Consider the following 19,809-nt stretch of genomic DNA (forward strand, 5'->3'; position numbering starts at 1 on the left):
CAAGAGGGAGTGTGGTTTAAGACTAAAAGCAAGAGGAAACTGAGTTAAGCAGAGAATGAATACAACACAAAGCAAGAAAATAGGACAGCTATTCAGTAGAAGTTCAGCAGTGAAAACAGAAGAGTGAACAAACATCCTGATCTATGTCAGGTCATGAAAATGAATCTGAGCTGGGTCATTTTAACTTTTGACATGAGCTGATACCGGGTTTCTCTAAGTTGACATCTCACACTTATGATACTGATAAAGTAATGTTAGGCTGGCCTCCCCATTGCTTATTTTTAAAAATACTTTTTATTCCCTGGCTTACATCCTGGAGTGAGAGCTTAGATATTTAGTCTGCTGTACGGGAGATCGTGGCTCAAGAGTTGGGAGTTCGCCTTGTAATCGGAAGGTTGCTGGTTCGAGCCCCGGCTTGGACAGTCTCTGTTGTTGTGTCCTTGGGCAAGACACTTCACCCGTTGCCTGCTGGTGGTGGTCAGAGGGCCTGGTGGCGCTAGTGTCCGGCAGCCTTTCCTCTGTCAGTGCGCCCCAGGGTGGCTGTGGCTGCAATGTAGCTTGCCATCACCAGTGTGTGAATGGGTGGATGACTGGATGTGTAAAGCGCTTTGGGGTCCTTAGGGGCTAGTAAAAGCACTATACAAATACAGGCCATTTACCATGTATTTTTCGCAATCCTGTAAATATATTTACTCTTGTGAGCTGGCATGTATATGAGTGTATATCTTATTTTATTGTTCATGTCCTGTACTTTGGTCAATGTTGTTGTTTTAAATGTGCTTTGTTTATTGTATTTAACCTTTATTTATACAGGTGGTTTTATTAAAACCTAATGTTTCATTTACAACAGAGCCCTGTTTCAATATGTTTGTACATATTGCAATTACAACAATAAAAGAAACAATAACATGGCTAAAAATTGTCTAATGTTTACATAGTTTATAAACATAAAGGAACATGACAAAATTCAACAAGTTCACATAATTGATCAAACCTGCAGTTTTATATACAGTCCAAAGACTGCGCATAAAAGATGGATGTTGCCATCTTAATTTTTATAAGACACAAGGCAATCTCAAGTTGAGCCTTTCCATCCTCACTTATGTGGTTTTTTGAAAGTGAACACAACTGGTAATGTGGAGATCTGACTGAAACAAAGTTACACAGTGGGCCTTCTTTTATCCTCCTTTTTGACTCCAATGGAGATCATGAAATACAAAATTCAGTAAGCCTTGAAAGTAGTTACTGAGGTCATTAACTCATCAGGAAAATATTTACTGAGGTCAGAGAGCAAGGAAGCTGAGTGCAGGTTTGTGCTGAGTTGCCTACTGTTGCTTGCTCCTTGCCATTTGTAACATTTTCAGCTAAATTTAGGGATTTGGTCATTTTTGTGTTCTGTTTGTTGTGTTCTGTTTTTAATTAATATTTAACAAGCATCAAACTTTAAGGCATGTTTAGAACTACATATGAAACATCCATCCATCCATCGTCATCCGCTTTATCCGAGGCCGGGTCGCGGGGGCAGCAGCCTAAGCAAAGAGGCCCAGACCTCCTTCTCCCCAGCCACCTCCTCCAGCTTATCCGGGGGAATACCAAGGCGTTCCCAGGCCAGCCGAGAGATATAATCTCTCCAGCGTGTCCTGGGTCTGCCCCGGGGCCTCCTCCTGGTGGGACATGCCTGGAACACCTCACCCAGGAGGCGCCCAGGGAGCATCCTTGTCAGATGCCCGAACCACCTCAGCTGGCTCCTTTCGATGTGGAGGAGCAGCGGCTCTACTCTGAGCCCCTCCCGGATGGCCGAACCTCTCACCCTATCTCTAAGGGAGAGGCCAGCCACCCTTCGGAGGAAGCTCATTTCTGCCGCTTGTATCCGCGATCTCGTTCTTTCGGTCACTACCCACAGCTCGTGGCCATAGGTGAGGGTAGGGACGTAGATCGACCGGTAAATTGAGAGCTTCGCTTTTACACTCAGCTCCCTCTTCACCACGACGGACCGGTGCAGCGTCCACATTACTGCAGCTGCAGCCCCAATCCGTCTGTCGATCTCCGGCTCCCTTCTCCCATCACTCGCGAACAAGACCCCGAGATACTTGAACTCCTCCATTTGGGGCAGGAACTCATCCCCGACCCGAAGTGGGCACTCCACCCTTTTCCGGCTGAGAACCATGGCCTCAGATTTGGAGGTGCTGATCCTCATTCCCGCTGCTTCACACTCGGCTGCGAACCGTTCCAGTGCGAGCTGGAGGCCCTCACCTGATGAAGCCAACAGAACCACATCATCCGCAAAAATCAGAGATGAGATTCTGAGGCCACCAAAGCGAAAGCCCTCCGCCACTTGGCCTGTCGATACCTGTCGGCTGCCTCCGGAGTCCCACAGGCTAACCAAGCCCGATAGGACTCCTTCTTCAGCCTGGTGGCTCCCTTTACCTCTGGTGTCCACCATTTGGTTCGGGGATTACCACCACGGCAGGCACCAACCACCTTGCGGCCGCAGCTCAATGCAGCAGCTTCGGCAATGGAGACGCTGAACATGGTCCATTCGGACTCAATGTCCCCAGTCTCCCTCGGAATGCTGTTGAAGCTCTGCCGGAGGTGTGCGTTGAAGATCTCGCGGACTGGGGCCTCTGCTAGACGTTCCCAGCACACCCTCACTACGCGTTTAGGTGCACCAGGTCTGTCCAGCGTCCTCCCCCGCCACCTGATCCAACTCACCACCAGGTGGTGATCAGTTGACAGCTCAGCCCCTCTCTTTACCCGAGTGTCCAGAACATATGGTCGCAGGTCTGGTGATACGATTACAAAATCGATCATCGACCTACGGCCTAGAGCGTCCTGGTGCCACGTGCACTTATGGACACTCTTATGTTCGAACAGGGTGTTCGTTATGGCCAAACTGTGATTAGCACAGAAGTCCAATAACAAAGCACCGCTCGGGTTCAGATCAGGGAGGCCGTTCCTCCCAATCACGCCCCTCCAGGTTTCGCTGTCGTTACCCACGTGAGCATTGAAGTTTCCCAGCAGGACAACAGAGTCTCCAGGTGGAGCACCTTCCAGCACCCCCCCCCCAGGGACTCTAAGAAGGCTGGGTACTCTGAACTGCCACTCGGCACATAAGCGCAGATGACAGTCAGGACCCGTTCCCCGACCCTAAGGCGCAGGGAACAAACCCTCTCGTCCACCGGGAAAAACCCCAACTTACCGGCAGCAAGCCGAGGGGATATTAGAATACCCACCCCAGCCCGCCGCCTCTCACCAGGGGCAACTCCAGACTGAGACAGAGTCCAGCCCCTCTCCAGGAGACTGGTTCCAGAGCCCAAGCCATGCGTAGAGGTGAGCCCGACTATATCTAGCCGGTACCTCTCAACCTCACGCACTAACTCAGGCTCCTTCCCCACCAGAGAGGTGACATTCCATGTCCCTATTGCCAGTCTTGGCAGCCGGGGGTCAGTCCGCCAGGGCCTCCGCTCCTGGCCGCCACCCGGCACACAATGCACCCGACCCCTATGGCGCCTCCTGCGGGTGGTGGGCCTGCGGGAGGATGGGCCCATGTCTCCTCTTCGGGCTGTGCCCAGCCGGGCCCCATGGGCTAAGGCCCAGCCACCAGACGCTCGGGCACCCTCGCCGGGCCTGGCTCCAGGGCGGGGCCCCGGTAACCCTATCCCGGGCAGGGTAAACTGTTCCCTCGATATCCTTTTCATAAGGGTCTTCTGAATCGCTCTTTGTCTGGTCCCTCACCCAGGACCAATTTGCCATGGGAGACCCTACCAGGGGACAAAAGCCCCCAGACAACATAGCCCCTGGGATCCCTGGGACAAACCCCTCCACCACGATAAGGTAGCGATTCAAGGAGGAGCATATGAAACATGTCAATGGAAAACCCTCAGAATACCAGGTCTAAGAAAAAATCTTATCGAACTTATCGAACAAATCAGTTTGGCTTATAAATGAAAATATGTCTGTGAACCTGACTACACTCTAATAACATCACAGTAGATATCTGAAGCTGTTCTGAACGAAGTGGGAAAAATGATCATTCTGAAGGTAAAGGTTATCCCTGTCATGCTCCTCTCCAGTTTGTTAGCCTACAGCTTGCTCCCTTTCCTGGTTCAGTGATTTTTAAGTGAGTGTAGGAGGTAGGTGGGTTGAAGGGCAGTGTTTCATTACCGTTTAATGAGTGCAGTAATTTATACTCCTTACAGACACTCTCTCCCTCTCGTATAAGCCAACAGAACCATTGGCCTACTATTAAAACTTCCTTCTGATGATCAAGGTCACATTGTAAAAATGTTCATTAACATTCATTTGATAATTTCATTTGCACACACTGCCAATATCACACAAAAAGCAGGTCAGAATATAATTCAGAAAATAATTATCCGCTAATATTTAAGTGGACATGGGAATTGTTTTCGCAGACATTGTACCAGGTCCTCTATTTGAGAGACATCTATGACTTTAAACACCGCTAATATAATAAAGTGAACTGGCAGTGCAGAACCACTTAGTATTGTTAGCTTCTAAAGTAGTAGCAAGGAAAAATAAATCATTAGACAATGCCTATATGCCAAACACAGGCCCCCACATCTTTTCTTCATTCTTGCGGCACCTATAACTCTTCCTTAATCAGTTAGAAACAGGATCGGCCAAGTGGCGCATTGGTGAATAGTATGCTTTTATTGTTAGAAATATTTGTGCAGTGTGAACCCCCCCTCTTCCTTCCTTCAGAGTATTATATCCTGTGAGGGTGTGAGTTTTTTTCAGGGGTCTAATTCATGACATAGACAAATACAGGCTGACAGGCCTTTAAAAAAGGGGCAGGTCAGGCCTCTTTCACATGTCACTGTCCTCTTAAAAACCTCTTTCTCTTTGCTCCCCCATAGCAATGCAGACTTGTGTGTCCTTCACATCTGAGTCACATTTGATTAAAGATCGGAGCTTAAAAGAAAAAAGATCAATAATGTAGGCATACAGAGTGTCATGACAGAAAGCAAACTCTCATCAGAGTCAACTATAGCTGTGCCGTAGGACCTGTGAAGGGCATTGTGTTGCTTGGTACATAGTGGAAGATAAACATTCCTACAGTGTCCTGTCCTACTGTGTGGGATTTGTTATTGTTTGCTGTGGGGGTTTGCGGTACTTTAGTATGTGCGTGCAAATTTGCTAGATGACCCAAAGATGGGTGGAAATGTTATTTTTCCATGCATGTGGAAAAGAACAGAGAAGGCTATTTACAAAAGTCACAGCTGATCTAAGAAGGCAAAAAAGACATGTGAGTTAAATTAGAAAAAAAAATGCTTTCCATTTAAACCGGTCTATATTTTTATACAACTTCAGTACATTTAACAAATCCTTTGTCAGTTAAAGACCTTTAAAGTACAATGGCATGGGTCACAACTTTGCACTTTTTAATTTGTGTTATTTTCTTCCAATATTTTTGCCACCAAATCAATTTTCACCCAATCCATATGTCACAATCTGAAGTAAAATCTTGTTTTAGTTGTCTGTGATTTTCTCTACAACCAACTTCCAGAAACCTGCCTCAATAGCATGGGATACAACATAGTTTCACTGCAAAACTACACCAATCTAATACCTACGATGCAGAGAAACATAAACATGTTTTATCTACTTTCAGATTAGATAAAATCTGTTCATTTAGTATAAATTATCTGATTCTGGGGGGGATCAGATGGAATTTCTTCCCAGATTAAAATGATTTGGCATGGGATGAGGCATACAGAAGAAGACGAAGAAGAATATGCCTTTGTGCTGTGAGAATAAGCAACTTAATTTTGAAGGGCTCTTTTTTTAAAATAGAGAGGCAACAATTTGAGAATTTCTTAATTAGAGCTTAAGTGTATGAAATCCCTGACAAGTAAGTGCTAACATAGACCACTCTCACTATACAACACAGTGACGAAAATTACACTTAGGCTGCAGGTCATCTCTTTCCAAATGGATTACTCAATAGATTAGAAAGATAATTTGAAAAGAAATAATACCTTCTGGAATCTGGTAAATTTTTAGGGGAGTTGAGTAATTGGATGTAATGAACATATCATTACATCTTTAAAAAAAACATTATTCAAGTGAATATATTTAGACTTCAAGAAAGGGAAAAGGTGCATCTTGCTTGAGATCAAGTTGGAATGTATTTGGCCGATGACTTGACCAAAATGAGTTTGACACGTCCTGTATAAACATTTCACAGCAATCCATTGCTTTAGTAACTGTTGACTTGTCTGGGCAGACATTGCACCAGTGAAGTGTCTACAAAACAACAAGGTGCGCTTCATGGGTGGCTTAGTATCCGATTAACTAATCCCAGTAAATCATTCACAGCATTTGTTAAAATCCCAAACAGGCCAAGCAAGGACAGTATACTATGGCTACAAGGATAACCCTCCACTCCAGGCTCTGTGCTAATAAAAGAAGTTGGGTGAAAACAACAGCCTCCTAAACTATGTTAACCTTGCAATGACCTTAGAGGCACACTTTGTTTTTAGGTACCTGCTGTTGCCTCCACATTTACATGTCATTATTCCCTTAAAATTACTGTAATTTCCTGATGAAGAAATTAGGACAGAAATAGATCCCGCCCTTGTTGGGTGGTGCTGAGGGCTTTACAGCGAAGAAAAAATGAGTTCTCTACTGATCACAGACTCCACTGCCTTTCGCTGAGTCTAAGCCAATCAAACATAATGGAAACATACTTTCCCACAGCCCCCAGAGGGAATTACAATGTTTTGCTTTCAAATGATTCTCATGATTGTCTAATTCTGGATTTCTTGCATGATGCCAATTTCTGCTAACAAACAGTATTTAAAATTATCATCTCCAAGGCCTATGAATGTCAAAAACAATGCTACTCCGTGGACATCATCTGTGTATATACAAAGAGCTGTGTTCATTAACTCCAACAAAGACGGAACAATAATGTGGCTGGATATGAAAAAATACTCAATTATGCCATTTTATCTTCTAATCAGCTAAACACTTAACTTGAATGTTGATTACAAGCATATTTAAATACATTTGTGGTCATGCTAATAAGCTTAAATATTGATATGAAATGAATGAAAAGCAGAAGAAAGTGACTCTGAGTTGCTTGGACTACAAAAGTACTTGATCAACTTCATACTTTCTTTTACTTTACAATTAGTCATTGGTGAGCCACACCAAACCACAACCTTGAAGCACATACAACATAAGCACAATGTCAAGATTATGACCAATGGCTGAGGGTGTGTACTGCAGTCATATTTTCTGTTGCAAAAAGTTCCCCAAATAATAATTTCACATTATGATATTAATTTAAATATGAGTATGAAGCAAAATACTTCATGCTGCAAAGTCAGCAGGCTAGAGTTGGCAAAATATTATACAGTTTTAATTCCAGTCAAATGCCCAGTACTAATACATTATGCCTGGTGTTGTTTGGACTAGAGAAGCTAATATGATCCCTTCTGATGGGATCTGAGTTTTTTAAAAACATGACCACGAAAATCCTGATACATTTTAGTATATTGTATAACCATGCTGGATAATTTATCAGATTATAGCTCCAACTATTACAGAGTCAAGCACAACCTTTCTTCTTTCGGTGATTTGCATTTGTCCTAACTTAAAGCTGTGATTATGCTTGATGCATTGGCCATTGCTCGTGTAAACTTTAACCTCAGCAAAGCCCCATGACCACTGGTGCTTAAAGCGTACTGGCCTCAGTATGCTTTTTCATCCCCAGTTTTCTTACGAACATATCATCTTTTTTCAACTGCTGCAGCATCTTCATCTAAGTTTCTATGCTGACATGTAATTGAATTGCTGGTAAAGACCAATCTGTTCCAAGCTGGATGTGCCGGCTGTGTGTCAGACAAAAAACAGTGCTGCTGCCAGTATTTCTGATATCACTCTTGGCATGCGCCAAATTTCGCAAGGGCAACAAATGGGCATAAACTAAGTGTGAAAGCCAAAACACAGTCACAGTTTACCTTAACTTGAGCAATGACGGAAAGAGTCTTTGATCAACAAGATCTATCCAGGGCAAAAGTTGTAAAAGGTTTCTGAGGATGAACCTGCAGCTGCCTTTGTTTGGTGTTCAGTGGCATGCAACCAAGGTAACAGCTGGTTTTTGGCTTCAGCTCTTCACTGTCCCTGTGGCTACTGAGATGATCTCTCTTAAGGTGCACGAGTCCCGTGGCACAAGGACCTCTTGCTGTCCCTGCAAACACCCAGGTGGAGGCTATAGGCTCCGAGCCTATAGCCTAGCATAGGCTAGCATAGACCAGCAGTTAACCGAAGTGTTAAACAAACCAGATTTCAATTACTGATTAAAGTAATCCCCTTTATGATTTCTACCACAATCAAACAGACAAATCATACAAAATATTATCCAGACACCTGGAATAACTTAAAGACAGACTCAGATATCACTCAGATAGGCTTACACCTGTGGGTTTTAATTAGTGCAATTAGTATATTATGATTTCTATGCACGTATAGAGCAATATGGCTGTTTTACAAAAGGGGGAGGAAGTAAAGCAAACCAGCAAAATCCTATCCTGTTTATATAAGTAGTAAGTAGTTTGGTCAGTGTGGCATTGCCCCAGCATTATCCTGCTAAGAGGAAGTTTGTTTTTCCGGCACACCCACTCACATACTCTCACCATTTTTCTGCAGCAGATTAAGGCGCTTCTCTCTATTCAGATGTGCCACCCACTTTCAACAGAGAGAACAAGGAGATAATATGTAGGTGTCTGGGTCACTCAGGTCTTTTGTTAAAACACAAAATGCAAAGCTGATTGAAGCTTGTATCCACAGGGACCTCAGAGAAACAGGCAAATGCATAAGTACGTTCTACACACTCTCCACATTCACCTGCATTTGTTCAAATCAAAAGAGATTCAAACTTTTAACAAATAGATTTAACAAATTTAGGTTACACAAGCCACATGTACAAAACAAAGATTTCTGTTATTGCTTGCCTAACACATTTAGGATGTAGAGTATGTGCCTTGCTTTCTCAAAAATCTGATATTGTTCCACTCTTTTAAGACCTAAAAGGAACCGGTCTGTCCATTTGTTTTGTTGATTATTCTTTCCAAGGCAAAAACAACAACAACCATGAAGTTTCTCAGAGATTAGCACTGATTTATGACTCATCCCCTCAGTGACAGAGTAACTTAATGTGGGGAAAAAAAGTGTACAGATATGGTCCACTTCCCTTCATCAATATTAAAAAGTAATAAAACCTGCAGTCTGTTTGTTCTTCTTTGCTTCTGCTTTAATCAAGGTGGGGAAATGTATTCAGCTGAAAGGAAGAAGGGATCAGAAACTAAAACAGAAGCAGAGAGACTGAAGAATGGAGAAGGGGGCTGCATGGACATGGGTAGTGTAGCGGTGATTCTCAGGGGAACAGAACAATCTGTCTGAAAACCAGCAAGAGTACGGCTGTGCAGTATTGTGTTGAAGCTTTTACTGCAACAAATCTGCATTCTGGACCATGCTCAGAAAGACAAATTAGCAAAGTGTGAATTAGGAGACAGGTTTTCCTTCCCTGGGTTTGAGTGTCTGAAAACCTGGACCACAGTAGATAAAACAGTAACTGTGAAATCCAAAAAGTGTCACGGCATTGATTTTCTTAAAGACAAACAGGCTGTTTCAGATAAATGTTAAATTCCGCAGTCAGATGTTTAAACTACCCTTGGTAATGCAAGAAATAATTTAAGGCTGTCACTCATGAGAAAATATATTATTGTAAATAACGCATGCAGTGAACATTTCCTTCTCACTTCTGGGTTTGGATCACAGTTCAACCGTAAACGGCAAGTGAACTGGTATTTATATATGACTTTTCTTTTTCCACATGTCTTTAAGTGCTTTTTACCCATCTCACACTCACACAGAGATGGATGCAACTGGGGCCATTTGAAGCTCAGTACCTTGCCCAAGCACACATGAGGACAGGAGGAACAAGGAACTGAACCTTTCAACCTCCAATTAGCCAAATATTTCTGTGCTTTCACTGCTTAATTCAGGTGTATGTCAATGATTATCCCCACAAAAAAGAACCATACAATGAGAATCAGATGAAGGAGGGTAAATAAGGTCTTTGATAAAAGCCAGAATTGCGACTGACTGACGGAGGTGAAAACATCTTTCAATAAAATGTCTGTTTTCTTTCTCTGTGCATATCACATGTCTTATTACTAAATAAACATCATGCTAGAGAACTTAGAGCACACATGGGTAAAACATGGCTGGTGCTAAAAGGAAAACTAAACAACCTCTAAAAATAAACAAAAGATGGAGTTTGAGGAGAGAGTTTGAGCCTATGCACATGAAAGGAGGTGTACTCATGACTTCTTAAATATGTAAAAAAAAAATAATCCCACTTTACATCCATCCATCCATCCATTCGCTTCCGCTTATCCTTTTCAGGGTCGCGGGGGGCGCTGGAGCCTATCCCAGCTGTCATAGGGCGAGAGGCAGGGTACACCCTGGACAGGTCGCCAGTCTGTCGCAGGGCCCCACTTTACATACCTTTTTAAAAAATAAATAAATAAATAAATAACTGAGGTCTCAGTCACACGGTTAATGATCCCCTTCCCTCCTGGAGTGTCAAGTAGTTTCTGGAGGTTGCTGGATCTTGCGCGATGAAATCAAGTACAAAGAGGGCACGTCACAAAAACCTCCTTGCAATCACGTTCATTACTAACGGGTTGCCACAGTAGTCTGTATAAAAGATCTGCAAACACTCTCAAAACTGCTCTCCAACTAGTAGCAAAACTGTGTACGATGCAAACTGGGAATAAAGAACAGTTACTTTCAAGAAAAAAAAAATTGTCTTAACGCTGTGGCCAACACATTTTGTGAAACTTTCAAGTGCAGTATGTGTGTTAGAAGTCTTGACTGTAATTACCTACATAGGTAAAAATGTCACTCACTCAGGCACACAGTCAGAACACAACAGGAGATTATTTGATGCGGTTGAGCAGATGAGTAATATGAAGGTGCGCTTATTCTTATTCAATTTAATGCACCTTACTCACCATACTTTGTGGGCACGAGACCACGCTGCAGATAGCTTCCCCTCTACGACCAACACTGCCCAGTATTTGACTGGTGGGTGTTAATCTCCCACCTGGGTGGCAGGGGGTGTGTCAGTGCACACAACTGACTGCGTGCTCATCCCACACTTGAAAAGAGTGAAACAAATGAGACGGAGCGGATGAAGCTCAGCCGCCACACCTGTTTCCCATAACCTCTGTGCTCCTCTCCTGGGGAACTGGATTGCTGACTGTGGACATACTGTATGTATAGCTTTTTAATATGGACTGTAAAGCAACAGTGTGCTCATGTGACCCTAACAGCCACACAATGTGATCTACTCTTTCTGTTTTTCTGGGAAAAACCCTGGACTCCTGAAAACAGTAGACAAAAAACACTGTTTAAAAAGTTTCCCTCTGTTCATTCACGGTAGGTAATTAACCATGGAAATATCTGGAAGACTTTTATACAGCACCGTTTCCTATGACTCAGTAATTGAAACATTTGATTCCTGTCTATCCAAGATTTATTCAGTAGGCAAGACACACTAGTAAAAATAGTACTGCTAATATTAGCATTTTTTGTGTATTTTTCTATATTTTCCCCTTTCCTTCCAATTCTGAATGGCTAAGCACTCAGGCACTGCAGTCATAATGACTGGTAACTACTAAAGTTGGTACAGACATAAAACAACAAATACCACCAGAAGTCAGTGACTGACAAAATGAGACAGTGGGGTTAAAAATTACTTTTAGATGGATTCTATATAGTCACCCCTCATTTCTTTATATTTTATTTCACTAGCTGGGCCCACGTCCTCGTTTTAGGTTTGACAGCGTTTTAGTGGGTAAAGGTGAATGCTTGGACATGAATTGAGCTGCGGTTTGGGGAAGGCCTCGAAGAGGACTGGCGACGGTTCCCGGGTCTGGCAGATCCCCATATACTAAATAGGAGTGAAGAAGTTAAAGAATTGAGAACAAGGAGGGAGGGTGGGGCATGTAAACAAGAATGAACAGTTTGCAGAACTTGGGGGAACCTATATAGATGACAACCGGAAGGAGCGTGTTTGGAGGCGTGGTCCCGCTCCTGAAATTCCGATACATAATCTCCAATAGAACAATGGGAAATTGGGTTGTATACAGTATATAAGTCAAAAAGTAGAGCTTTTACGATTCTAATAATTCTTGAAAGTCAATATTTGATAAGATTACCTTTATTCTTTAACACAGCCAAGCTTACTTAGACTTTCTTGCATTACTTGCACATTTGTGTGAAATGTGCTTTATTGCAAAATGTGCAAAAGCACAGCAGTTCATCCCTTGAATTAGGTGCCTCCTTTTTGATCTTTGAAAGATTCATATGTCAATGACAAGTGGTTCAACAAACAACAAAATGCTTTGGAACACATTGGTGGAATGTTGCAGTCAATACCAAAGCGTACTGGTGCATTAGCCCACTCAAGAAGAAAGAACACAAAAAGAGAGCTATTCACACTGGAATGAATGGAAAGTGGTGCCATCTTCTATGCCCCACTTACAAGGTATAACAAACAGCAACTTTAGTGTCACTGACGATGATGTGTTTTAAATTACAAACAAATTTGCTGAAGAGGTAAAACTGCGGTTTACAACTCAGCTTTCACTAAAGGACCACCAGGAAGCTGCTTGCAATTCAGAGCCTCTGACAGTCAGTCACATCTGTCATGGAAGAGGAAGCAAAGGGTGGAGTCAACAGGAGCCGGTGACCACAGACTGCTCCCTGAACTCCCCACACAGCCTACACACAAGCCTACACAACAAAGCCACACACTCATCTGCTGATGGCCTTCCTTCAAAAAGAAAACCCTGTGTGCATTTAATGTCATTAGGGGTGTTCAGTCAGCTGCTTCTCAACTGAGATCAAATAAGGAGGCTCAGATGGATGTGACAGCTGTGACCCACACATGTGAATCCAAATGCTAAAATGCTCTTTCAAAGCCATTTTTCTTGCTCATAATTCTGATAACAAATAACAACTGTGGATAATTAACATCAGCAATGAAGAGAAATGGTTGAATCTACTGACAAATAAATCAATAGGTCATGCTAAATTATCACTATCACTGTTTGGAAGAGACTAGCTGAAATATGCAGAAGCATCAAGTGAGTGGTGCAAAATTTATCATGACAAAGGGTGTTTTTTTTAAGCATTAGCTATGGATAGGCTGATTATTGGGGTCATTATTCTGTGTTTTTGCATGCTGATTTGTCACAATACAAAACTGCCTCTCTCTGTATGACTTTCTGTGATATAGGGTCCTACCCACATAATGTTCTGATTGTTTACATGCTATGGACAAAAGCCTATCACCACTGAGCACAGAGCAGAACACAGTCTGAAGCAGCTCCCGTAGTGGAGCTGTGGTTTGGACTGCATATCGCAGATATAGCTGACCTTGCAATAAATGCTGCAATTCTTTCTGCTGTACGACCACACAACCATGACAAGCATGCACAGTTTCCCAGATGCATTAATGATCAAATGCAATATTTTGCAGTGACATCCAATGAAGGCAAGGATAGCAGGCTTGCTATCAGGCCAGCTGGAGGGGTGAAAGTAAGACAATGCTGTCAAAACTGAAGAAAACCAAGACATATTGGGAATAGATAAGGAAAAAGGATTACAGTGGCGAAAGCTACACTAAAACAGCAAAAGGGCAAAGGGTTATGCTAGTGGTTAAGTTAGCAGGCAGCTTCAGACTACACTGAATATTCATCCATCAGTTTTCTACTGCTTATCCAATTTAGGGTAGCTGGAGCTTATCCCAGCTGCCACAGGGTGAGAGGCAGAGTACACCATGGACAAGTCACCAGTCTGTCGCAGGGCTAACACAGAGAGACAGGTAAACATCTGCAGTCGGTGTACCCGTATAGAAAGGCCTTGGCCAGATGGTGGATTTAAACCAAGGACCTTCTTGCTGTGAGGCAACAGTGCTAACCCCAATAGTGCATAAGGCTTAAACAGACACTAAAACACCATAACAGCTAATACTTAAAACATAAAAAAATAAGCATTAAAATAGCAGAATAAAAACATGACAACATGCTATTTTTAAAAATATATTAAAATATTGGTTATCCTATAATTACTAATGTCTGTAATCAGTCCTGAAAAAGTTAAATCACTCGATCCAAGGTATTAACGCTGTAATTGCTCAGAAAAGCCAGTAAGACTGGGATGTAACTTTATATTAAGTTATCCAATCTCCTCCCCCAACAAAAGGGTCTTGACCTGATCTGCCCTATACCATGTGGTGGCAAAGCCACGGTTGTTTTAATTATATTCCTAATGACAAAGTAACTTTCTTGGCTACATCATGCTGTCAATTAATGAGTCCAGAATCATATTAAGCTTAAGGACCAAATCTGCTCAGTCGCTGCACTGCTTTTTCAAATCTATTTCTGAGTCTGTAATTTGGGGTGGCTCCATTACTACATTATTTATTTAGATTGTGAATCATGTGGCCCCAAGAGAAGGAACCACAAAACTATGGTCTTCAATTACAGTCCTCACAGCCAGTGGCCACGCCTTTTAACAAATCCCCTCCTCAAAAATCCTGTCCACACACTACAGCGAAGTGAAGAAAACTAACTTCAAAAGTGTTTACATCACAATGTCCCCTAGGACCACATGGCTGCTAACAATGTTTTTACGAGTCAAAAACCTGTACACATTTTTATCCAAACACAAAACCGAAAAAAAAAACCCCTAAAACTAAAAATGCTGGCTACGTTATCGTATGTGTTCATGCTAAGAAAATCTGGCTGTAGAGGTACCATGTTGGACTGGAAAATCAACAAACACACTTGAACACGCCTTTGAGGCTAATCAGCTTAGATTGCAACATTGCATTGTTTATCGGTTTGCTGTGATGATTTATGAACCAGTGTTTTGTGGGAACAGACACAAAAAGAAAGGCACGAAGAGGCTTCTTTAAAAACATTTGTTGAAAGCAACTGAAATGAAACTGACTGTAGCAGGAGGACAGGCGCAAAAGACAAGTGCTCAACCGATTAATCAGTTTACTATAAGAGCAGATATTATACAATTTAAGACAAGACATGGCTTCTCGGAGAGTTTTTGCTCAGTCTTCTAGGGTTTTAAAGCAAAAATATCTGCTCTTTAATTACAGATCTGACAAAACATGGCATCTCTGTACATCAGCTTAAGCTCTGGAAAACTGTAACACATATTGTTTGGATCAAGCATTTAAGCAAGAATATAATTAGAGATAAATCAATAGTAATTCTAAGTGTCTAGGCAAAAAGCACAGCTTTTAAAAGGCCATTAGTTACTGTTATATTGGGAGCCACACTTGTGCTGGGCAGCATCCTGAGCTTAATTTCATGCATGTTTGAATTTTGAAAATAATGGTGAACAGGCGAAATGCTCGCTCAGGTTTTCCAAGTGGTTTACATGCACTATATTGCCACTAGGAGCGCAGAAGAGTGTACTGAGATGATACCCATATTAACTCAGTTCCAATCATACACAATATTAACAATCCACAACCTGTGGGGAAAAAAAAAATCATGGTACGGAATAATTAATGATAAAACCACTTAAAGCATTAATAACAGTACATTTACATGACTAAAACAGAAAGGTGCCAAGAAATATCAGTGTTGTGACATAAATCACAAAGTTTGACCTTGCATTAGTCTTATGAACATAGTCAAGTTAGAAACAAACAAATATTTGCCCTTAAAAGAGGGCAGAGACAAAATAAACACAATAGTTGGATCACGTATTTTGAGACCTTACTTGAATCACCTTGTTGCTGAATTGCGCTATATAAATAAACTTGCCTTGCCTTACTATGATTTCACTCGCTTTTCTCCGAGCTTTGTTCTTTATTTTTTGCCTCTATCGTAGAGTGAAGTGGATTTTTTTGTGTGTCACAAGTTGAGCAAACAGCTTCATCCCAACTCCTGTAGCGCAACGTTCTGTCAATTCGCCTCACTCTGTATGTAATCACACCGCATGAAAACTTCTGTTGGCATATGGTTTGAACACATCATAACAATGTGTCAACAGCTAGGGAAGTAAGGGTGGGCTTCCCTCATTACATTCAAGAACAGTGAAGCCATATGGGGGATGAAAAAAACAAGACTGGGGATGAACCCAAATGACTTGAGACCCAGAGAGGAGCTGGGTTTGTCGATTGTTGATTTTTCAATTGTAAAGAAATGAGACTCGCTTTGTGTCATGCTGTCTCTGTGCTGGACTTTCACTGGAGGCAAGTCTAAGGGAACTCTACTCGCACACAGCAAAAGGGAATCAGGTAGGGCAACGATATGAGGTTAGTCAAGGCTTTTTCAGACCCAGCTCTGCTGTGGAAATATTAATGCTAAGGAGCCAGTTTGACATCTAACCTAAAAGCAGAACAAGCAGTCTATTAAGGACCGAGTCTACTGAACACATGAGCACTACTGATAAGAGTCTAAGTGTGGTTTACTTATTATTTTGATTGTTTTTTTTTCTTTTAAATGGTTTAAAAGAGAAGTGTTTTTTTTGTATAAACCTTACAGATGGCCATGAAAAAGTTAATAGTAATAATAATAGATCTATTATGAACCATCCAGAATCTTAAAAAAATACCATCATGCAGTTGGTTTTTTTCCATACCGCCCAACACTATGTTACACATTACAATGAGCAATACAGTAAAAGTTGTTCTTTCGTATATTGCTCTTGGATTCAGAAAAGAAAAGAACACTGGTGTATTTCTGGGTAGTATTTACTTAAGCATCCATCTGTGTTTGTGTCTGAGACACAGCAAAGCTCTCCAGCTGCTCTCCTCGGGACAGTGAGGGGGCTGGAAGGTGCTTCAGCTGGCATGCAGCCCAACTGCAGGTCAATACTTCTACAGACTCTGCGACTGCAGTGCATGCACTCAAATATGTCTTCATTTCCCCTGCCACCCCTTACCCCAAAGCTGAAGACTCTGCACTGACTCTCCTTCTGTCGTGTATCACATAACCTACAATCCATCTGTAACCAACCACTTGGCAAACTTTTCACAAAGGAGCCTCTTTTTTTTCCTAGCCATACGTGACACCCGGATTGTTCCATTTCTTGTCTATTTCTGTGCACCTCTAATCACTGCTTCTCCTCAGTTTGTAACCATGTGGGTGGGAGACAAACTAGCCGGTAAATCCCCCAAACGCCCTGAATGATGTTAGCCAAGTCATGATGTGACATACTGTAAGTAACCTCAGCTTGAAGGTCTGCCCATTATCACCATAACACCAATCAGTGCCGTGTCTGAGTTATGTCTCCTGGAATAAGCTGAAAATCTTAACACAGTTAGCTTGTGTGTAACAGTCGCTCCGATGTAAAGAAGTTAACTGATGTTAACGGAGTTGAATTCAAATGGGGGGAGGAGAGTGAGTTTTAGCTAACGGTCAACTGACGCAGCAGCTACTTTCCCATCAGTGTTAACGTAAAGATAACTGTCCACAGGCAACAACTAGCCTGCTTAAGCTTAGCTTAAATGCAGCAGGACGAGCCCACCACAAAACAACAAAAACTAGCCAGCCGGTTTGAGTAGTGGACTGTATCCGTGAGGACCCTCTCCGAGCAATCCTACTGCAACAACTTCTTTCAATGGCCTCAAAAGTATTATGGGAGGGATGATACAGAAACCGTTAACTCACCGGTAAGTCCGTATACGGTGAGGAGGGATATTAAAAGTCGCAGTCCGTTAGATGGCAAAGTCCTCCTGAGCGGTAATCTTTTCTCCATGATTCCTGTGTGTCTCTGCGCCTCGGCACTCCCGGATCCGTTCTCCTCGCTCCTCGCTCGTCCCTGCTCTCTCTCTCACTCTCTCTCTCTCTCTCTCTGGCTCGTGCTCCTGGGGAGCCTCTCTCCATAGCTACAGAACCGCGTGGGCTGTACCATTCTGCAAGTCAACAAAAAAACAAAAAAACAAAAACAAAACACACACATGAAACTTAAGAACGCACGCGCGCTGACCCACTCGTCTCCGTGTGTATACACTTTTAGCGCAGTTCTGAAATGCTTGTCATTGAGCCGTTTGTCTTTTTGTTTGTTGGTTTTCTTGTGGGATTTTTTTTTTTTGGTACTTTATATACAGATTCGGGCAACATAAATATAGGTAGCAGGGCTATCACGATCAGCACTCTAAATTATGTTTAATTGTTATTTTATTACGTTTAATTTCAGTTAGTTTCTCGTGTGGAGCCAGTTGTCGATGTTTGATTGTTAAGAAAAATTTTTAAATTTATATATCAAATCCATTTAGTTATTTATTCTTATTTTCGCTCATTTCTTTGTCTTCTTCTTCTCATTGTTATTATTATTATTATTATTATTATTATTATTATTATTAGTAGTAGTAGTAGTAGTAGTAGTAGTAGTTGTTGTTCTAGTAGTAGATTTTCTCTCATTATAATTTCATTGGTATATGTCAGGGGGCTTCAAAGCCTAGAGCAGATACTACAATGTAAGCACTGACTCTTAGTAGACAACCCAGTCTTAAGAAAAAAAATCTATCGTGGCTTGCTTGTATTGATTGTGTTGGGAAAACTTGCCCCAAACTGACGTTTCAGATAGCTTTGAGCTTTTTTAGATGTCACAGTATAGTTCAAGTATGCAATAGGCTAACTGCCAAACTGAAGTGACTTTATCCAGTCATAAAATAGACGACTTAGTCTAGTTTTACAGCAAAGAAAGGATGCTTTCAGAAATAAGTGATTCTTGTTTTTAATTTAATTTAAAAAGCGGCTAAAAGTAGAACTTTTTGGTATAAGCACTCTTTATCTTTTAAACAGTGTCAGTTCTTCCTGTCAAAGAAAATGAGGTTGTCTAAACATCTTGGATAACTTGCCATAGTGCTTCAGTGGATTTAGGCTGTCTTGGTATCGTCTGCCTGTTCACGCAATCCCAGACTGACTGCATGATTTGAAATCGGGTCTCCGTGGGGCCATATAAACCATCTGTTGCTGTATGTTTGGGCTGTAAAATATGGGACCGATCAAAAACCTCCCGGGTGATGAAAAAAAAGTAGAAACATCTAAACTGCTTAATTATTTTCACTTGAAATATTACAACCTTAGCAATAGCAGTCATTGTTGTTGTTATTGTAGGGACAGCAGGATTAGCAAGAGGGAGTCGAAAACATTTTCATACGCAAGATTGATGAAATAGTACTACATTTATTAAGAGGCACAGTTTCATAAGACTATCTTGATACATCTGAAAGGACTTTTGCAGTTAGAAAGGATCAAATTTTGACTATGACTAGGCTCAAAAAAAGATATTGATTTCACCCCTAAGTTAATATAAACCTATCTGATAAGGATCATAAACAGTTTTATAAGAAAGAAGTACTAAAACCTCACATATAATGAAGTTTTGTTTGTTTATTTGTTTGTTTTTTTCTTCTTCTTTTTTGTGGAACGAGTGAGGAATTTCCTTGTTTTAAGGTCTCACTTGGGCAAACAGACATTAAATGTGAACAGAACTATTTATAGCACAAATAACCATTTGCTTTTTAATCATGATTATCGTCTTCAGTGCAGCAACTGAACAGGCAAAGGTTCATCAAGTTGCTTAAGAATATACTAAAGATGCTTTTAGTGGGTTCACGGGTTTTGTGGGGATTAAAAACAGCAACCTACTGGTTACCCTTCAGTCCCTCTAATGACCAAACCCAATCTATTTTACATCACATTTTCATAAGCAGGTGTTGAGGAG

General features: G+C 41.7%; 1 protein-coding gene across 3 annotated transcripts in view; it reads right to left on the minus strand.

The window, feature by feature from the left end:
• Positions 1-19,097, minus strand: part of nectin3a (nectin cell adhesion molecule 3a) — a 37,333-nt gene extending 18,236 nt beyond the window's left edge. For 2 of the 3 annotated variants that reach the window (XM_082502661.1, XM_082502659.1), the window contains exon 1: positions 17,748-18,072. In XM_082502661.1, coding sequence (XP_082358787.1) covers positions 17,748-17,835 — 88 coding nt within the window. In that variant the 5' untranslated portion in view covers positions 17,836-18,072. Of the gene's footprint in view, positions 1-17,747; positions 18,073-18,940 lie in introns of those variants that run through there. The other variant, XM_082502660.1, reaches the window with a different exon arrangement.
• Between the last annotated feature and the right edge of the window lie 712 nt (positions 19,098-19,809).

Source organism: Aulonocara stuartgranti, assembly GCF_965226115.1.
Source record: "Aulonocara stuartgranti genome assembly, chromosome: 14".
NCBI classification, from domain to species: Eukaryota; Metazoa; Chordata; class Actinopteri; order Cichliformes; family Cichlidae; genus Aulonocara; species Aulonocara stuartgranti.